The sequence below is a fragment of the Empidonax traillii genome, unplaced genomic scaffold, assembly GCF_003031625.1.
Source record: "Empidonax traillii isolate 1590-97213 ecotype Southwest subspecies unplaced genomic scaffold, ASM303162v1 scaffold240:size1935192, whole genome shotgun sequence".
In the NCBI taxonomy this organism is placed as follows: Eukaryota; Metazoa; Chordata; class Aves; order Passeriformes; family Tyrannidae; genus Empidonax; species Empidonax traillii.
The window spans coordinates 302943-322383 of record NW_020955433.1 but is presented as its reverse complement, the minus strand read 5'-3'; the positions used below and the strand labels follow the sequence as shown (position 1 = coordinate 322383).

The 19441-nt window shown below is 35.2% G+C and overlaps 1 protein-coding gene across 1 annotated transcript in view; it reads left to right on the top strand.

Annotated features, from left to right (window-relative positions):
* ARAP2 (ArfGAP with RhoGAP domain, ankyrin repeat and PH domain 2) overlaps positions 1–6975 on the top strand; it is a 123703-nt gene extending 116728 nt beyond the window's left edge. Inside the window, exons 32-33 of the mRNA XM_027888571.1 lie at positions 1135–1266; positions 4922–6975. Coding sequence (XP_027744372.1) covers positions 1135–1266; positions 4922–5281 — 492 coding nt within the window. The 3' untranslated portion in view covers positions 5282–6975. The remainder of the gene's footprint in view (positions 1–1134; positions 1267–4921) is intronic.
* The last annotated feature ends 12466 nt before the right edge of the window (positions 6976–19441 follow it).

The window sequence follows — 19441 nt, the reverse complement described above, 5'->3', positions numbered from 1 at the left end:
TCATATGGAATACTGGGAACATGGCCTTGTTTCCTTGGTTACAGCCTGGTTACCAAGGAAGGCCTAGACTCAAACCCACTACATCCGGTTACCATTAACATCACCAGAGGACTATGAGCTTCAAGTACATCTGCTCAAATTTTAAATACTGGTTTTAAATATGTTTTTTTATTTCCCTTCTCTTCCCAGTCTTGTTTTTTCACTCAGAATGAAACTTCATATATTCCCAAAACTGACCTGTTTCAGTAGAGCTAAAGCAAAGACTGTTATCTTTATATTTGTAGACTAGGTTTTTGGAGCATTCAGAATATCAAGCCGTTTCCTTTTGGATAACACTTATTGTTATAGGTTAAGCAATTATTTTGTCCTAAATTGTTAATATAAATTTTCAGAGTCAATTAGGTTGCAAAAGACCCTTGAGATCATCAAGTCCAACCTATGAGTGACACCACCATGTCCACTAGACCATGGCACTAAGTGCCACGTCCAGTCTTTCCTTAACACCTCTAGGGACAGTGACTCCGCTGCCTCCCAGAGCAGTCCATTCCAATGTCTAGTCACCCTTTCTGTGAAGAAATTCCCCAAATTTCCAACCTAAACGTCAGCTTAAGACTATGTCCTCTCATCCTGACACTAGTTGCCTTTCACATAGTTGTAAGAAAGCGATTATTGTGGTTATATTGGGGTTATTGTGGCCAAAGGTTAGGACCTGGCACTTGGTCATGCACATTTTGAAGCACTTGTTTGGAAATCGGCGTAGTTTTATCTTATTTGAGAAACTTTTGTTGGGACGCCTGAAGGTTTACATCTGTGGAATTTTGAAATTGTAAATCATGTGTGTGTTGCATTTGATGATATTTTCTATTTTTAGAAGATATTTGGAATAATCTTAGGGAGAGAAGATGTTTGACACATGAGAATTATACAGAGACATTTTGCTTCTGTTCGGTCAACATTGTGCAGCACTTAAGAAATATTAAGATAATTTTAAGCATCATAGTGTTTTTCTCCTACAAGAGGAGGGCATGGTGTTGTGCACTAGATAGCTTTTACCTAGAGAGTTTTGCATACCAAAGAATGTTGTGTATTTATGAAATTCCAACATCAAAAATAAGGAATCATTTTGTTCTTCAGCATGCAGATATATGGCCGCCTGCTGGAAAAGCAAGAAAACAGTCCATAACTAAAAGTCCAAAGATCAGAGGCTTACCACTAATTCCTATTCATCAGGAGAAGAACACTTGTAAAATCAGAGGGAATACAGAAGTAAGTGGGATTTAAACTTGGTATAGAACTTCTAACTACAATGCTGTAATTTTAAATAATCCAGTAATAATGAACTCCCTAGAGCTGGAGAATATAAAATGGAGATGCTTTTATCAATATCTTTTTCAATGTTTTGTCATTAAAGGAACATTTAGGACAATTTAATTGTAAAAAAGCTATTGTAATCTAAAAGTGTGTCATCTCTTTGGCTGTTCAGTAAATTAATAAATTCAGTAAATAAAAAAATATTTATTTTAGTGAGCAAAGATTATTCATTAGAAATAAGACTTTTATCTGGAAATATAATGCACATTTTAGTGCATTTTATTACAGTTTTATTTTAATAAGGTCATTGAAAACTGTCCTCCATACTTACTCTGTCATATCCTTTTTTCCATCTAAAATAACTACACTGTTTTAGTTATCTGGTCTGGGAATATACTGAAAAAGTTCAGATGAAACTAACTGTGATACATTTATATTATACTATTATTAGTTTCAAAGAATGAGAGGCTTTAGTTACGACTCTGCAGAGACTGAGCTGTGTCACAACATTACCTGCACTAGTGATACATTTGGACCTAATCATATTAGCTTGAGATTGCTTTCTGGTATCCACATAGAGATACTGATGTCTGTGGGGAGGACTTGCCTTACTTTCAGCTGAGATGAAGAGGTGGAGACACTTTTCTGCTTGAGAGTAACAGTGGTAACTAACCTGACTGCAGCAGTGAATGACTGTTGAAACAACAGTTTGGTCCTTTGACTGTCGCAGTGTTATTTCTTGTGTGTTTTAGAAGATTTTGAAGGAAGGTAATTAATATGGTGTCTATTATCGCCACTAAAAGAGACAGCGCTTCAGGTACAGTGTGTTTAAGTTGACTCGATTCCATAGGAAGCCAAAAGCAAAGACAGGAGAAGTGCTTTATGTAAAAGACAACTCCATCTTTCTTGTGTTACACTTTCTTCTGGCATTTCTGCTCTGCTTTATCACAAGAGTATAATACAATGTGAATGCTGGTATAGTTTTCCTATTTTGTTTAATTTGTCCTTTCTTTTTAACCTTCTCTCAGAAAGTATTTTTGAAATTCTTTAAGTTACTTCTGATGATTACATTTTCAAACTTCTTTCATGAAGGTAAATCAGGTCTAGTCAGTCAAAAAACTTTATAACCTTTAGATATATCTCTTAGCTGTTCTTTATTCAGGTACGGTTGAGACCTCTAATCTTTGAGATGGCTACAAATTCAGATATTCTAGGATAAAAGTTTTGTTGGATTATGAGCTTCATGAGTAAAAATCCTTAATACTTTATAGTTCTGTAATTATTTTTTATTATTATTTTTGTGCATAATTTGCTTCATTAGGAAGGACTGTAGTGTTTTGTACACTGCAGTTTCAAGGAAGTCTGCATTTAAACATCAAAGTGGAAACCCACAGTCTTCATTATTTATGCCATGACTAGATCTAGAGAATTTTAATGCAAAAGGTATTTGTATACTTTAGGAAGGTTAACACAAAAATACTTGAAGGAAAAATAAAAACTAACACTTTATTTACATGGAAAACCAGAACTGGAATGAACAGGAAAATGGTGGTAGAAAGTATATGTATGATACAGTTTATTACGCAGAAATATTGTACAGCAGTCAGTAAAAATAGAAGATATCTATTTGGAGACCACACCTTCAGTCTTTCCATGAATTTAATTGCTTTTCCAACAAGAAAAAATGTCTCCATTTTAAAGAATTAGAGAGTAATAACAGGAGCAAGCATTTTCTGAAAGATGCTGCTTTATGGAAAATGGAGTTCTGTTTACAGATCAGTGTGTAAATTTGTAGTAGAAATGTGATCAATTTATACAGGGAGTAAAAGAAACTGAAAGTTTTCCAAACAGTGAAAAAAGTGTTGTTTTTGTGATATCTTTCTGATAGGGTGATAAGTTGGGGGTGGAGGGAAGGAAAAAAAAAAACAAAAAAATAAACTAAACCCCAAAACACCATAAGCTAAAAGATACCCAGAAGAATGAGTTTAATATTAATGTTTTGTGCTAAAAAGTCTATATTGAGTGTTTGATCTTCCCCCATTACTGGAAGTAGTTTTACTGTGCATTAACAAGATGTAATGCCAAAAGTTTGAACCATTCTATAACTAAAAATCTTTCTAATAACTAATAGAATCAGACAATTTCCATTGTTTCTGCAGCAGTTGTTGCATATATGGACAGTGCATTTAAAATTTTAATTTTTTATATAGAATCATTTAATTGAAATAGGAATAAATTTTTGTGGATCTGCAGTGCATATTTGATTTTATTTCAAAATGCAAGAAGACTGAGGAAGGAAGAAAAACTTTCTCTTTCTTTCATGCCATGATCAAATACCATACTGAATTATAATAGGTCAGACAAGAGAAGCCTACAATAAAGTAGGAGAGGTACCTTTACAAGGGCATGGAGTGATAGTAAAAGCGGAATGACTTTAAACTGGAAGAGAGGAGGTTTACATTAGGTGTTAGAAAGAAATTCTTTACTGCAAAGGTAGTGAGACACTGGAATAGGCTGCCCAGAGAAGCTGTGAATACCCCATTCCTGGAGGTGTTCAAGGCCAGATTGGATGGGGCTCTGAGTAACATGATCTACTGAGAGGTGTTCCTGTCCACGTCAGGGGGGTTGGAACTAGATGATCTTTAACGTCCGTTCCAACCCAATCCATTTGATGATTCTGTGTATATAAACTAGCTCCTCTCTGGTGTTTGAATGTTTTTGTCATGTTTGTTTTAACATTTATGAGATATCAAGATTCCATGAAACAATTTGCTCACATGCTGTGGATGAATAACTGCATAAAAAATTCAACCACACTAAACAAGTTTCACTCAGGAAAGACTAAAAGAACCAGAGTCTCCCTCAGCTTTGAGTGTCTTCTGGTAGTCAACAAAGATGCCACACATGAAAGACAAATTCCAAGACATAATTTTCTTTGAGAACTATAAGCTTTTCTGAAAAAGGAATGTTCTGCGTACTGCTACACCAAGTGAACAGCCAGAATACAATAATGCAAATTTAGATGCAGCGTCTGATTTACCTTTAATTTTCTACAGCTTAAGAACTTGAGAAAAGTCTATCAATATGGAATTCAAAAAAAAACAGACTTTATAATTTGTCAGTTAGTACTTAACAGCTGCTGAAAATGCTTGTGATTATTTAAAATTATCTGTCATCCATTTATTAAAGTCAGTACAGTCCTTAAATTATCAAAATTTCAACATACACAGTTGTATTAATTTGATCTAAAAATTCTGAGGTTTTAGGAGTATATGGACTTCTGTAAAACATTAAAAATTAGTCTGTTGTGGTAGAATGAAAACTGAAATTGTTATTATAAGAAAATAAATGTCTTTATTGTCATGGTGCATTTAATTGAAAGATTTGTGTGATTTTCAGAATTATCACTAACTGGGAAATTGCTCACTAAAAATGCTAACTAAAGGATAATAGCACATATTATGGTAATTTAAAACTGACCGCTATTTTAGCTCTTGAGTAAATTTGATTTTTTTTCATTAAAACTTATGTGAAACCGATGAGCAAAAGTTACTGTCTAAATATTTTTGAATATTGTGTGAATGTGAATGATCTTATTTCTCTTTGCTAGTTTGCTAAGAATATAGAACTAAAACCTGGAAAATCAAGATTTGGTGAACATTGTGAAAAGGAATTTCTGGAAGAAAGAACAAACTTGAAAGAAAAAGCATCTATGGTGGCACAATGTTTGGAAAGAAAGGAGGAGAAAGCGCGGAATCATGCAAAAACACATCGAAGCTTGATTTCTGAGGATGTAGGTTCAGGTATGACTGACCTACACCAAAGATCACATAAAGCACTGAAGAAAAATAAAAACAGAACAAACAAAACTACTTTGGAATTAGATAACAAATTGCCATCAAAGGTGATTCAGGAACTAAATACAGTGCTGCAAAAGAACAGAGCACTTCACAATGAAACTTCCAGCTGATTTCCTGAGTCTGAAGTTTAATACATATACATATATATATGTATATATGTATATATATATGTATATGTATATATATGTGTATTTGTATGTATTTTCTGTGCAAAAGTAGTTTGTTTTGATACGCATAGTTTGTACAATGCAGAGAAAATATAATTTGTTTATATGCAGCTGTTGGTTTTGTATATGTGTAAGCCACATGTTATAATTTAAGACTGAGCTAACTGATTATGTAAAACTCCTGAAATCTGGAAGTTTTTCTATGCAGTGCAAGACACTAGGATTCCAGGATTTTGTCTATTTTTTGTTTATTTGTTTGTTTCAGATTTTGTTTGATATAATAATTCTAAGCACTGTCAAAAGCTTTTGCTCTGTTTATACTCTGTACATCTTGTAAGTACTGGAGAGATACTTTTGGAAGGAAGACAAGATACACACTGAAATTCATACTATTGGCCTGCAATATTTTTAATTGGCTAACACTATAAAAATTAGTAATGATTTGCTTTGAAATTAATTTTTCAGTGCTTTTTGTATTCAAGAATAGAATAGATTTGTCCTCTGAAGAGCAGCATGTGAAAGAATCAAAAGTGAGAGGAATGTAGTAGATGAGAAAATGTATTAATTTTTATACCTCAAAACTGTGTCTCTGTGGTGTACATCTCATTTAAGCAATGAGAGAGAATATTGAGATGACAAAAAGAAGTCTTCAAAGCAACATCTAATTTTAATAGGTACATGAAATGGAATTGTAGCATCATCTCTCTTTGCTCAGTGGGTTGAAGTAATTTTATAAAAAGGCCTTGGTTAGCTCAGGGTGGCAAAGGCAGACTTTTCTATTGCTGTTTGTATACTGCTTTCTTGGTGCTGAGAATTTCTGGCATCTCCTGAATATTTAGTATTCACAGGAGAAATTAATTTCCTTTACAAAAATTGGTCTCCACAAAACCAAATTTATCAGGATGGTACTGACACACTCAATTAAGAAGTGACAGATACTAAATGGGGGAGGAGATTAACCTCTCTTTTTACCTTGAGGACAAAGGTGAGCAGTATGCTGTTTGGAGGGACTGGGAAATGCTTGTGCTACAACTGTAGCACAGCTCTTCTGAGCATGAGGACAGGTCCCACGGTTAAGATAACAGCCTCGTTTGCTGCGTTCTGTCTGTGTAGGTAGCAGTTCCCGAAGATACGTGATTGTAGCACACTGCAGCTGCTTTGGTTTTAAAGCCCAGAATTCCTCACATTTAAAAATCAGCATATTTCTTCAAAACAAACCTATTCAAGCAATTAAATGATTTTGTTTTCTTTAGTTGTTTTGTGAATCTTATCTTCATTTATCCTTTGAGATTGCCTCCTTCCTATCTCATGGCATATCCATTTTTGCTTTGTCCCATAGCAACTGGATAGGCAAAAGGCACTGCTGTGCTGAGGCTGTTTCCAGGTGTTGCAGCTGCTGTCTGGTTAAGCAGCAGGACCCACAGATCAGAGCGCTAATGAGCTCACATGACACATTTGTTTCAGGGGAGGCATTAATAACAGCATCTGCTTGATTTTGCTGCTGTCCCTTTTGTAGTCTGACTAGCCATGCTGCCACAGATTTTCACCAGTCTTTCAAGAACTTACTGATGCCTTCAGTGTTTGACTGGAGTTAGCCAGATCTCTTAGGGTAGAAGAGAGGATCTAAAACAATTTCTTCTTTATTGGAATTTGTTTTAAATAGCCTCTTAATTACTTAAAATTTCAGAGGAAAAAAAATGCAGTTTATCAGCATCAGTGACATTTGATTTTTATTAATGGATAGTTCTGAGGATGTTTTATGCTGCTGCTGAATTTCTTCCCTCACAGAAGCAGTATGCTCACTTATTCCCTCTTCTATTTTTGGTAGTCACAGGTGCTGTAACATTTCTCACATCATTTACTTCTATTCTTGATTGCATTGAGCAGCTTAATTGGAAAAATAATTTGTTTGATTGAAGAAATTAGACAAGTGACTCAAATAATGTATCTGGCAACTCTGCTAGGAAGCACAGAGAAAATGAAATCAAACTCAAATATTTTATAGTTTTATTTAATATTCTGGAATATAGCACTGACAAAGCAAGTTTAGTCTTTAAGACTTTGCACTTACCTTATTTGACCAGTTGTTAAATCTGAAATGAGCTTGTAGATTTTAATTTTCCCAGTGCACTATTGACTGTTTTGCTACCTTTAATTTGTAATTGAGCCTCATCTAATCACTGAGGCCCTGGCTCAAGAAGCATATCAGCCTGAATGTAAATTGTATTGATTAAATCTGATGCTTAAAGTTAATAAACACATTCTTAAATGCTGATTTTAATTGAGACCTAATGCCATCAGGAGAAATGACTTTACTTTCTGTCTGAGGCTGGACCTGAATGTACTGTTTACAGTTGTATTTTTACTTGTAAATATTTTTCAATATTGAGTTATGGTTGCTGTATTGTTTATCTTTTCATTGGATCCTTAAAAATGACATTCACCTCACTGCTGAAAGCCTCATGCATCATTTAAGCCGCTACACTAATGGAATAAATGGAGCAGTAGAAGGGTTTTGTGCATTGAAGTGAATATGTCCACGAAGAAAATATTGTGTGTAGTTTTATTGGATCTAAGGACTTGAGAGACACTTGTTCTATTTCAGAAGCATATCACAGATAAAATATCTGTATAAGTGCCCTAAAAATCAAGAAGAACTTCAATATATGTTTAAATTTGGGGTTGCATGTATACATGCACGAATACACTACCTATGTGTATGTGTGCATATGTTTACATGCACATCCACGAGGCACACTGAGTGGTGACAGTGTTAACCCAAGGAAAACTTACTTGAGGAAGTATAAAGTAAATTTCCATTAATTATTTCAAATAGGTATCAAAGCTTTGGACCAACCATCTGACACATTATTGTTGCACTACAAATTTCAGACTGATTTAAGACCTGCAGAATAAATGTGGTGTGTTGCAATATCTTAATGGCTGCTGATCTTTTATTGTTCCTGTGCCATGTTGTGAACTGGTAAAGGAAGTGTAATTTTCGGAGAATTGTAACTATTTGAATAAATCCTATTTCTCAAAACTAGGTGATGGATTTTTTCCAGAAAAAAAAAATCAATAAAAATGGAAAAAAAAGTACTTCTGTTTGTCTTCCCATGTGAAAACCATTGAATAACCTGGTAAGTTCCTACTTTGCATTCTGCAAAACGCAGTTAAATGAGACCCAGGTATTTTATATATGCTTATAACAATGAGAAGACTAAGACTAAAATCTTAGTAAATCTCAGGTTCATCATTAGACTTCTGCAGCCATAATAGGTGTGAAGCTAACATATAAGCATTATTTATATTGTTTAACATAATGCCTATTGACTGTTTGTGTGAATATTTTCACACTTACAGGATGGGGAAGGGAAGCAAACAAAAACTCCCAAGACACATGAGCTGGGTTGTTTTCTTTTTTCTTTAGCTGAGCTGGATATGGTCTACTATTTTAGAATTTTTCTTTGAAATAGATCTTTTTCTGAGGTACTATTTTGGGCTGGCAGCTCAAAAGAGCAGTTTGACAAATAGGTTTTGTGCCTCAGCAGACTGCTTTAGTGTGGGGTTGATTTCACCAGCCAAGATCTGCAGAGTGTCTTTATGTGGACCTTACCTTTATTGTGTGACTTGGCTTGAGATGCAACTTTTGCATTAGAAGGATTTGCAAATGTTATCCAAGAATCTGTCCAGTGGGGAAAGGATATCCCCAAAGATTTCTTCAGTTAATGGGGAAAGCTTGGCCATATCACTGATTTTTGTTTCTTCCTTGTGAAGAGCTCTAGGCTGTTCCGCCCAAGGCAAGTTGTTAGGATGCCTCCAGCTCTATCTGCCAAAGGCACCCCTGAGGTGCCTTCAGGTGTCAGGTATTAGGGTATTTTTAGAGTGCTCTGGAGATACAGGTTTATCGGAGAGTAAAAGTTACAGGAATTTTGTCTTACTGCTATGATTGTTCTCTCCTCTAATACAGCGCTGGCACAGTTTGTATTCCTGTGAGTGCTCTCAGATTACCACAAGCTGCTCAACTTGATTTCCAGATTAAGGAGTCTGGGAAAAAAATTTACATCTGGGTATGGTGGTGGTGCCTGCAGGAGTTAGGAGGTAAAGGGGTACCTCTCTCACTGACTGAGACACTTTGTTATGAGCCTACCCTGTCATATCACCTTTCTGATTTTTAAATCAGATTTTTATTAATCTGATTTTTATTCAAGTTAAATTGTTTGCACAATTGTTTGCAAAACTGGGCCTACTGTGGCAAGATTGATTGGGAAGATTCAAAATCCTTGGATATGTATTCCAGCTTCTAAGCCACTAGGGACATTATCTGTGCTGTCAAAAAGGAAGTATTTGTCAAAATAATTGGGTTTTTTTTGGAGGCTGGACTATTCTCTGTAAAAAAGGTAGGAAGCCTTGCAAAGTCTTTAACACTGGTTCACACTAGATTTGGTGATATTACTGCTTTCTTTGCAACTCCACTGCTAATGGGGTCCATCTGCAGTTCAGTTAAGGGGAAAAACAGTCCTACTGTTACAGTTCTTGCCATTGATGTAGCTTAGCTGGCTAGTTATTGCCTCTGCTGAAATTTCTCTGAGAATATTCTTGTTATGATTTGTCAATCGTCTTTGCTAGAAATTAATGACAATCTATGATACTGAAGAAGGGGGATGTGGATGTTAATGTCACAGTTGCAGTAGGTAATTGTATCTTCCTACATACCTGTACTCTTTCACTGCAGTTCAGATTTTTGGGGTGCTTCAGTACTTACTTAGCCTACCTCACCTTACTTGAGTCTTTGCTGCTTTTTGCTCTAGACCCTGTTCTGTGTCTTAATCTAATGATTAGGGTGTTTCAGAGTCTCTTCTATGTACCCTTCATTGTGCTCATTGCCTTGATGTATTTTTGCTCTCCATTTCAGAGAATCACAGAATATGCTGAGTTGGAAGGGACCCGAAAGGATCGTCGAGTCCAACCCTTAGCCCTGCACAGGACCATCCCCGAGAGTCACACCATATGCCCCAGAGTATTGTCCAAATGCTTCCTGAGCTCTGTCAGGTTTGGTGCTGTGAACGCTTCCCTGGGGAGCTTGTTCCAGTGCCCAACCACCCTCTGGGGGAAGAACTTTTTTCTAATATCCAATGTAAACTTCCCCTGACACAAATTTAAGGCCATTCCCTCGGGTCCTGTCACTGGTCAGCATGGAGAAGAGGTCAGTGCCTGCCTCTCCTCTTCCCCCCATAAGGAAGTTGTGACTGCAATGTGGTCTCCCATCAGTCTCTCCTTCTCTAGGCTCTACAAAGTGCCTTTAGCTGCTCCTCATACGGCTTCCCCTCAAGGCCCTTCACCATCTTCATTGCCCTCCTTTGGACACGCTCTAAGAGCTGAATACCTTTCTTATATTGCGGTGCCCAAACTTGCACACAATATTGAAGGTGAGGCTGCCCCAGTGCAGAGCAGAGCAGGACAATCCCCTCCCTCAACTGGCTGGCAATGCTTTGCCTGATGTCCCTCCCAGACACGGTTGACCCTCCTGGCTGCCAAGGCACTGCTGAGTCATATTCAACTTGCTGCTGACCAGGACCCCCAGGTCCCTTTCCATGGCACTGCTTTCCAGCATTTCTAATTTATGTCTCAAACTTTAGCCATACTTCCTGTTTAAATCCCACAACATCTCTGAGTATTGACTTTACCTTGGTTTGTGGATGGTATGTGCATTATGATCAAGCCCATTATGTCAAGTTTTGCTTAACCTTTCTCTTAAATCCTGACAGAGATCTCAGTGTTACTGTAAAGAAAGGGATTTTGCTGAAGTGACTAAGAGGAATAGAGGTTTAGATGTAGACTAATAAATGTTCCAGAGTTCTGTAACCCATTTCTATAAATGCTTTTGAAGATCTTCTACATACTTACATTTGTAGTTGTCAGCAAATCAGAAGGCAAACTAAAACAAGTACACTCTTTTTGCCTTTTTAAATCATTTTAGGTCAGTACCTTAATGATCCTATAATATGTGTTGTGTCTGGTAATAAAGAAGCAATTTCTTGCACATTATACCTTTGGTTACATAAACAGTAAAGCCTTTTCTTTCAAAATTTAATTAGCATTGGTTTGTCCACCACTGCAGACTGCTTAAGAACTAATAGGTCTGAATAAATCGAGGTTTTCTCTATTGTATGTTTTATAATAACATTTTCTTCCCATCTGCATTTCCAGTATGTTTCATTTAAAAGATAATAATGTGTTTATTTTTGACTACTTTTCCTTTGTAAGTCTATTTAAATTACACCATGATTGAAATACAATTTCTGTACCTATTAGCCTTTAATTTATTGTCTTAGTGGTTTACACTTTTGATTGGCATTCATCACTTATGTTTTCAGAGCGTCTTTTTTCTCAACTGTTTACTCATCTCACATATTGGAACTGTTGAAGCTTTTTTTTTTTTTTTTTAACTGATTAAATATCAAAATCAGCTTTACTGTGTTTTTCTTTCAGCTTTTAAAGAAAAGTTCTCACTAGCTTGAACATTCTGTTAATTTTCAGAATTAGGAACTGAGTTTGATTCCAAACATAAATCTTGATAGAGAGAAGGTACAAAGTGTAAATTTTTTTAAAGACTTTATAAAAGCTTGCTTTCCTGAAAGATAGCTACATCATAGCAGCATTAACTTGTTTAGTTCACTCTGAATGGTAGTTCTGGGATGAATGCATATCCTGTATCTTTTTTAATGTTGGTTATAAAAAAAAAATTCAAGTTTTCCATTTATGTGTGAATTAATAAAAGATGCACATTTAGGTTATTTAAAATTTACTATTGGGATTTGTAAAAACAGTCTGACAGCATTAGGCAAAATATTGTGGTTGAGATTCGACAACACTGAATATGTTGCTTACTAGAATAATACAGCCTTGATTTGTGATATTAGTTACAGAGAGTCTGACATTTCTGCAGTTAGATAATTTATCCCCAGTTGAGTCTCTTGCAGCCCTCTCTTCTTCTCCGGACTACCTGGATTTCTAGAGAATACCATTTGCATTCTAGAGAATTCCAAATGTACAACCAGAAATTCATCTTGAAAAGACTATTACAGCAAAAACCCCAAACAACCTACAAAAAATAACCCTTCTCCTTAATGTGTTTGCAAGTTTTCCTTTATTGTTTTTGAGAAGCATTTAGAAAAACAGGAGGAGGACACCTATACAGAAATTCAAATCTGTTTTGCAATAGGTGAATGCTATTTGCCTTAACATATTCTTTTTCCATCAAGTGGTTTACTGTGATCAAGTAAATGTTTCAAATTATTTGACTCCAGGTCAGAAGTCATTGGCAAGAAATTACACCTGTATCCTGCTGAGGACTTCAAAGGGGAATGCTTTCTCCATGGTTTCACCTTTTTTTTTTTTTTATTTCAGTTTTTATCGAAGGACCTCAAATGTAGTTCAAGGAAGTAGAATTTAGGAATTTTTCTGATTCTTTTCCATCTTGTGGACACTGTAATTCTGTAAAAAGCACAGTGATCTTCCACTTTTGAGCTCTGACCTGTACCTGAGACTTGCACTCCTGAGAGATATGAAAAGTGTATCTCATTAGTTAGTCATCTTTTTTAGAATTTATTGTCACTCTGGATTTTTTTGGTGAAGACTAATGAAGTCTATAGCCAAATAAAATTCTTGTGAACTAACCTAGTTTCTTTCCTTGCTATATTCTGAATTGAGCAGCCATGCTTTAAATGGATGTTTTTTGTCAGATTTTAGTTAAGTATAACAGTGTTAAGGAGAAGACTCTTTTGGGATGTTTACATTAAATAGAACCTTCCTCACCACAGGTTACTGGAGGTTTCATGTGATTTGTTTTAGCTAATCAAGCAAGTCATGCAGCCAAGTACTGGATCTCTGGTAGACATAACCTGGTATGTTTGATGGTGTGTAACAAAACAAAAAGTGTTAGAGCATGCAGTCAGTATCCCACATTTATCACCCACCGGTAACCTTTTTTGATAATGCCCTTGTATCACTTTGGTTTCCATACAGTTTCATTACAGATTAAAAAAAAAGTAATTCTAAGATATTTTACAAATAAATTAATGTTATTTCATTCAAGTTTTACTTTGAAATTTTTGTTTGGGCTTTTCAAGCAGCCATTTTAATATACAGGTACAACACTCATTTTTTTTCCTGATTGCACTAAGCAGAGCCCTGGATAGATATGAACTATCGTTGTATATACCTGATTTTTACCTTCCTTCTCACCACCTTTACAGGTATATTTTTATTATTTATTGAATAAAGTGTGATCAAATTGTTTTCTGTTGCACTAAGGCTCCCCTGTTATTACTTAACTATGATGAGAATGTTCTTTGGCCTTGCCTGTGGTCAGCTATTCAAAGCTGAAAAATAACTAGTAAAAATTAAAGACGGGCCTGTTACCTCCAAAAGTATGGTATACTGTATGCTGCCATTTGCATAAATGTTATCATCTTCTTACCTATTTATACTCACCTTCCTATTCCATGATGTATCATTAGTGAGAAGAACACATAAAAGTGTATCCTACCCTCATGGACATACAGGACTCTACCGTAAAATGACAAACTTTTTTTTTTTTTTTTAAATCATTCGGGTTATCTCCTTGCAATTAATGAACTGTGAAAAGAAATTGCACACTAAAAGGATACTATCTATGCTGCTGTATTTATGATCAGATCTTAAACAGAAGGCCAGTTTATATAAAAAAATTACTTACTTTCTCCTATAATATTTTTATTACCAAGATAAAATATTTAGTAGGCCAAGGGGAAGAAAAATTCTGAATGCAAGCAAAATTGCATAGGCTTTACTCTGAGAGAAATTTTCTCATGAACATTCCTATTTATATATTCCATTTTCAGACAATAACTTTAGTTTATTTGGAGGCTAGAATCTGTGTCACTATCTGCTTTCAATAACAACTTCTGACCTACAGTGTGCACCAGAAAATGTTTTCTTTCTCAGAATCAGAACTCTTTGCCATAGAATTCTGGAAACAAACTAGATTTATGTTTAGAAGTCATTGTTAATTTTGTTTGCAATCCATTAAGTTAACTGACAATTAACCGAACCACGAGAAAGCTTGACTATGCAGGCCATGTAAGACACCTAATGCATTCAGCACACTGTACATTTTATGCTGTTGAAAAAAAGAGTCATGTTGCCACTTTTTATGTTCCTTTTTAAGACCAGATGCTTATTCTTGTGTTCCCTGATATTTGTGTATACTTTATTTTCAGAGGTCCAGACTCCAGTGGAAAAGAAAAATTTCTCATTGATATATTGGGTATTACCCTAAACATTTACCCGTGAAGGAGGTGTGTCTGTTAAAAGAGGTTTCAGCATAAAGTGATCAACCGTTCAGAATAAGGTGATTGACTGATTTGACAGCAATTAAAGTTCCCCGGGAGGTTGCATTTGTGCTTTCATGAAAAGAGTATGGTCATTTTACTCTGATCTAGAGTTTGAATCAGGCCCCCAAGTGTTAATGTTAAGTACATTAGGCATGTTATAATTGAACTGTTGAGAAGCAAAATATTAATGAACTGCCTTCCCTTTGGAAGTAAACTCCGGGTTTCTTGTTACTAGCACTGCCAGCAATCTTGTTCTTATTGTCTAATCGGCACTTAACGGCACTCTCTTGGTGTCTCTAATTTTCCATAATTAATGTGAATGTAAAATGAACCTTGTAAATATTTTGTGCTCATATACCACATGCTGAATAATGTAAGCAAGCTATTATAGGTTGTTTATGTTTGCCTCTTGTGGTCTCTAGATTTTAGAACTTTGCATTAACTTGGAGCTGTGAGGGACAAGTGTACCAAACAGCTCACTTCTTTGAAGCATATAATACAGAAACAATGAAAAAATTTCTACAGAGCAAAAAGATCAAGTAGATTCTTTTTGTTTGTTTTCCCATGCCAAAACAGTCTAGTCAATAGAAGATTCCAGAATTTTCAACTGTTATATAAGAGACTGTTTTACAAATACACCACTTTAAACTGATTATGCGTTTAATACCTAAATGTCTTGCAGATGATCTTCGTAGCTATTTACCAAGGCAAAACTTGTAATATCTAATGAAATTGTGAAGTACAGGATAGAAGATTTAAAAAAATATTTTCTAGCTTGTTGAAATTTTATTGAGGAGCTCTACCATGAGGAAACAGTCTTTTCTGTTTTAAGTATGGCCTGAGTTTCCAGAAAATGAAATATCAGGTCACTAACCAGATATTTCTTGTACATTAGAGAGTCAAAAATTTCTTTGTTTTATCTTTCTACCAGTCTTTACTCTGCAGTGCAGAATGCTAGCTTAATATTACTGTATGTGATAACTGTGATTGAAGAAAAAAAGATTTTCTCACCTCTTTATTTTGCTGCTATTGTTTTGTATTTAATCCTGTACTCTTTGTAAGCTTTAGTGAGTTTAAAGAGCTTTCAGTGAAAGAGGTCAGGGAGGCTCAGCCCTCACAGAAAATGATGGCAGATACCATAAGAGTGTCATCTTTTAACAGTTATGTTTTTAATAAGCTCTTTTTCCAGCTGCTGCTTGTAACATACATTCTGTTTCATGGAAATGCAATAGAATCTTCATTTTTTTCTCGTTGAATTTAGAAAGGGCTTGCTCATCAGAATTCTCTACCAGTTTTTTTTCAGTCTCTTCATTTAATACTTGCCACAGGAAATTACATGAAGGTTGAATCTAGGTCCATGCTGCAATCTGGCATCTCAGATGCCTTATTTTGATACATTTTTCTGTTAAAATATTTTTTTTTAATAGAGAAAAACTCCAAGAAATATGGATTCAGCTTAATTGAAAGAAAATTACAGAGTCCCAACTACAGCAAAGCTGTCTGTAACTGTAAGTGGCAGTCTGCTATTACATGTATATTATAAAATTGAGGAAAATGGTTGTTGAGCAGACTGGTGATGCACACACTTTTGTGCTTGTACATGTATATTTGTGAATGAAAGTATCTGATCGTTGCACTTCTCTGCAGTTCATCAGGTGTCTCTCTAATGCTAGTGCCTCTTCTGCTGCTCTTAGTTGGTATGTATGTGGATATTAAATATGTTTCAAAGCCACTGTCGTTACCTTGTGGTTAACCTACTAGGTTTGCTGTCAAAGCCAAGTGGATTGCATTCTCATGGAATACCAACTTGATCTTCAGTACGGTCTTCATTTTCCCCTTTCTGCAAGGTCCCTCCAGTCCCAGTGACCTATTTCTAGTGTCAGAGTAAATTAGGACCTCTCTGTTCTACTCAGACTGGGGTCACACAGTTTGGTTACCAAGACATTGGTGGGAAAAAAATGTTAACAATCATGTTCTTAAGAACAAGAGAAGAACTAAATATATTAACTCAAACACCACCACTCCCCCGCCCAAATTCCCTTACCTGTAAAAAACAGTGACTATAAAAATACTTAAAAAAAATTTTGTCCCACTTCTTGGTGAGTGTTAAGTCCTATCGTAAAGTTTTATAGAAGAACCATTAATCGGTTAGTAGTTGAACACAGAATTATTTCAGTAGTCTCTGAATGATAATTTAATATTTAAATTTTAATGATACAAACCTAGGATAGAAAAACACATCTTTGTTATAGATAAATGTTAAACATGTTCATCAAAAAGCCTTCTATCTTAAATTACAAAAAATTACACTAGCATCCTATTAAAATCAGGTCAAGAGAAAAATGAAATGGAATTCCTAGATAAACCTTTTTTACTTCATCCCGCTGATGTAATTTGGAGACCTGGTGATCATGTATTTTAAACTGGAATGTTGATAGAATTTTTTCAATGTATTGTAGTTGCCCTAGGACCCATTCATCTGTTGTGGTGCCTTACAGGGACCTGATAAAAGTGAAGTCTGAATGTGGAACAATCTTGACAGAAAGCATCACTTCAGCAAGGAAAAAATAATGACTTAGGCTTTGGAAGGCTTTTCAGTGAAGGACTGAAGCTGATGCGGGTTGCTATGTGCTGCTTATCTGACGTATATTTTCTTCTTCATCTGCAAATTGATAACCTCAAAAGAAGGCTTATGAAAAGTTATGAAAGGCTCTTTCCACTATATGTAGTTAGTGACAAGAATCAATTGATTTTATGGTGTAGGGCTATTTTAAAATTTATTTTCTCAACTTTGTGCTGCAGATGTAGAGTTCAGAATAATTGAGTCACTTGGAAATTTAGGCATTCAAACAGTTCCTTTCTTTTATGATGAATTTTCTGGTTTTACCTTCAGCTAAGAAAGATTTTCTAGACTTGGAGTATGGGCAGTCTACTCCTGTAGAGCAGGAACACTGCAGAGTTTATCCATTTTCCGTAGCTAATCTGGGCACTAAACTGAATTAATGTTTTCTCTCTGTTTTTTTTTCTTTAATATCGCACCAGTGTTATAAGCAAATACCTTTAGCAACTACTGAATTTCCCTGCCGCGAAATGGATGGTTAATTGTTGAGATGATTCTGTAAGGTTTTGAACTGGGGGGGATTCACCTGTTTTAAAACTAAGTAATATTATCCTACTCTCTTCCTCCTTTGACAAAATGAGTAAGCACAGTAAGTATAGAAGCAGTGGAATATACTATAGTATTAAAATTGATAGTACAGATATTTAAAATAATTTAGAAAAAATATACCTAGACTTATCCTTTATATTAACATTGTATTGCTTCATATGTAATCTCATCATTCCATATTCATTGACAAATATTCCTGAAGTGCAGAGAAGGTCTGTTACCACTAGAAATAGTGGTATGTAAAATATTTTCAGATAATTATAGTGCAAATTTTCAGTTTCAGATTATGATGTACATTCAGGCTGTGGTCATATTTAATACATCACAGGCATAAAATTCGTGTTTTGCTAAGTCTTATACACAAAGACGTTTTCATCTAGTTTTGCTTTATAAATAATGAATGAAGGTGAGATAATGATGTCCTACCGTGATTAGGTGTGCTGGCAAGGGTGACTCATCAATCGTAATTCACCCCTGTGGCAAATAGCATCTTGGATAACTTCACAGTCGAAAAAACATTACACTGTGTACAGTCTTTCAGCACAGTTCCAATTTAATATTACTTTCAATACAAATTAAAACAAAAGGAGAACTTTTTGGCAAATGAACAGTTTTTCGTTATTAATGCTGAGTGGAAAAGAGGAAGAACAGCTATCGACAAGTGAAGATACATATCCCACCATATGGATTCTAGCACTTTAATTATATTGCTCTCTTTCTTTTTATGGCGACTTTTAGTGATAATAATTTTTCAACTAATTAAAGACCAGCTGCTACTTAGCAAGGTAGGCACCCAATTAGGAATCCAGAACCTGGTAAACAACCTTTACTGCCAGCCAGATAGTTGAATCACCTCCTGTCATGGGCATGGAAGTCTTTTTGTAGTTGTTGTTTTATAAATGTACATTTTAGTTATATTAGCTGGCTCTGCTGAGTGCTCTTCCTTGAGATTAGCACGAGAATCCAACATCATGTTCACGTCTTTGTTTCAGGACAGCCTGCATTACCATGTGATTTTCTATTTTATTTATTTTTTAAAGTTTGCTAACAATTGAAAGACATTTTGTAGGAAAAGGTTTACTGAGCAGAAAAGCAGATATATTTCCTGGTTGCAGAAAGCAGTTTGCATACAGCAACCTCCTGCTACTTTAGAATATTTAAAGAAATTATGTTGTTATTTTAGATTGAAGTCTAGTTTTTTCATGCAGTGTACAGTCTATATGAATGCAGCCTGTGTTGAATAAAACAGTGCCTAGTGCAGTAAAGAAATAATCCACATATGTATTGCTTTGTCTTCGTTTATAAAAACAATCACCATGGAACTCTTTAGGACCAGCAGCCATGAAAAAAAGTCTTTGAAACTAAACATATACGTTTAATTCTGAATTTAGTGGCAGAGCCAAGGGGAAAAGGGAATGAATTCTTCAGATGACAGAATCCCTTAGGTTAACTAAAGCTAGAAAAACCTGAATGTAAGTTCAAGTGCATGGTTTTGGAAAAATGTAAGATGACTGATACTGAAAGGAATTGTTTGAATGATTCATATTTTTTGCAGGG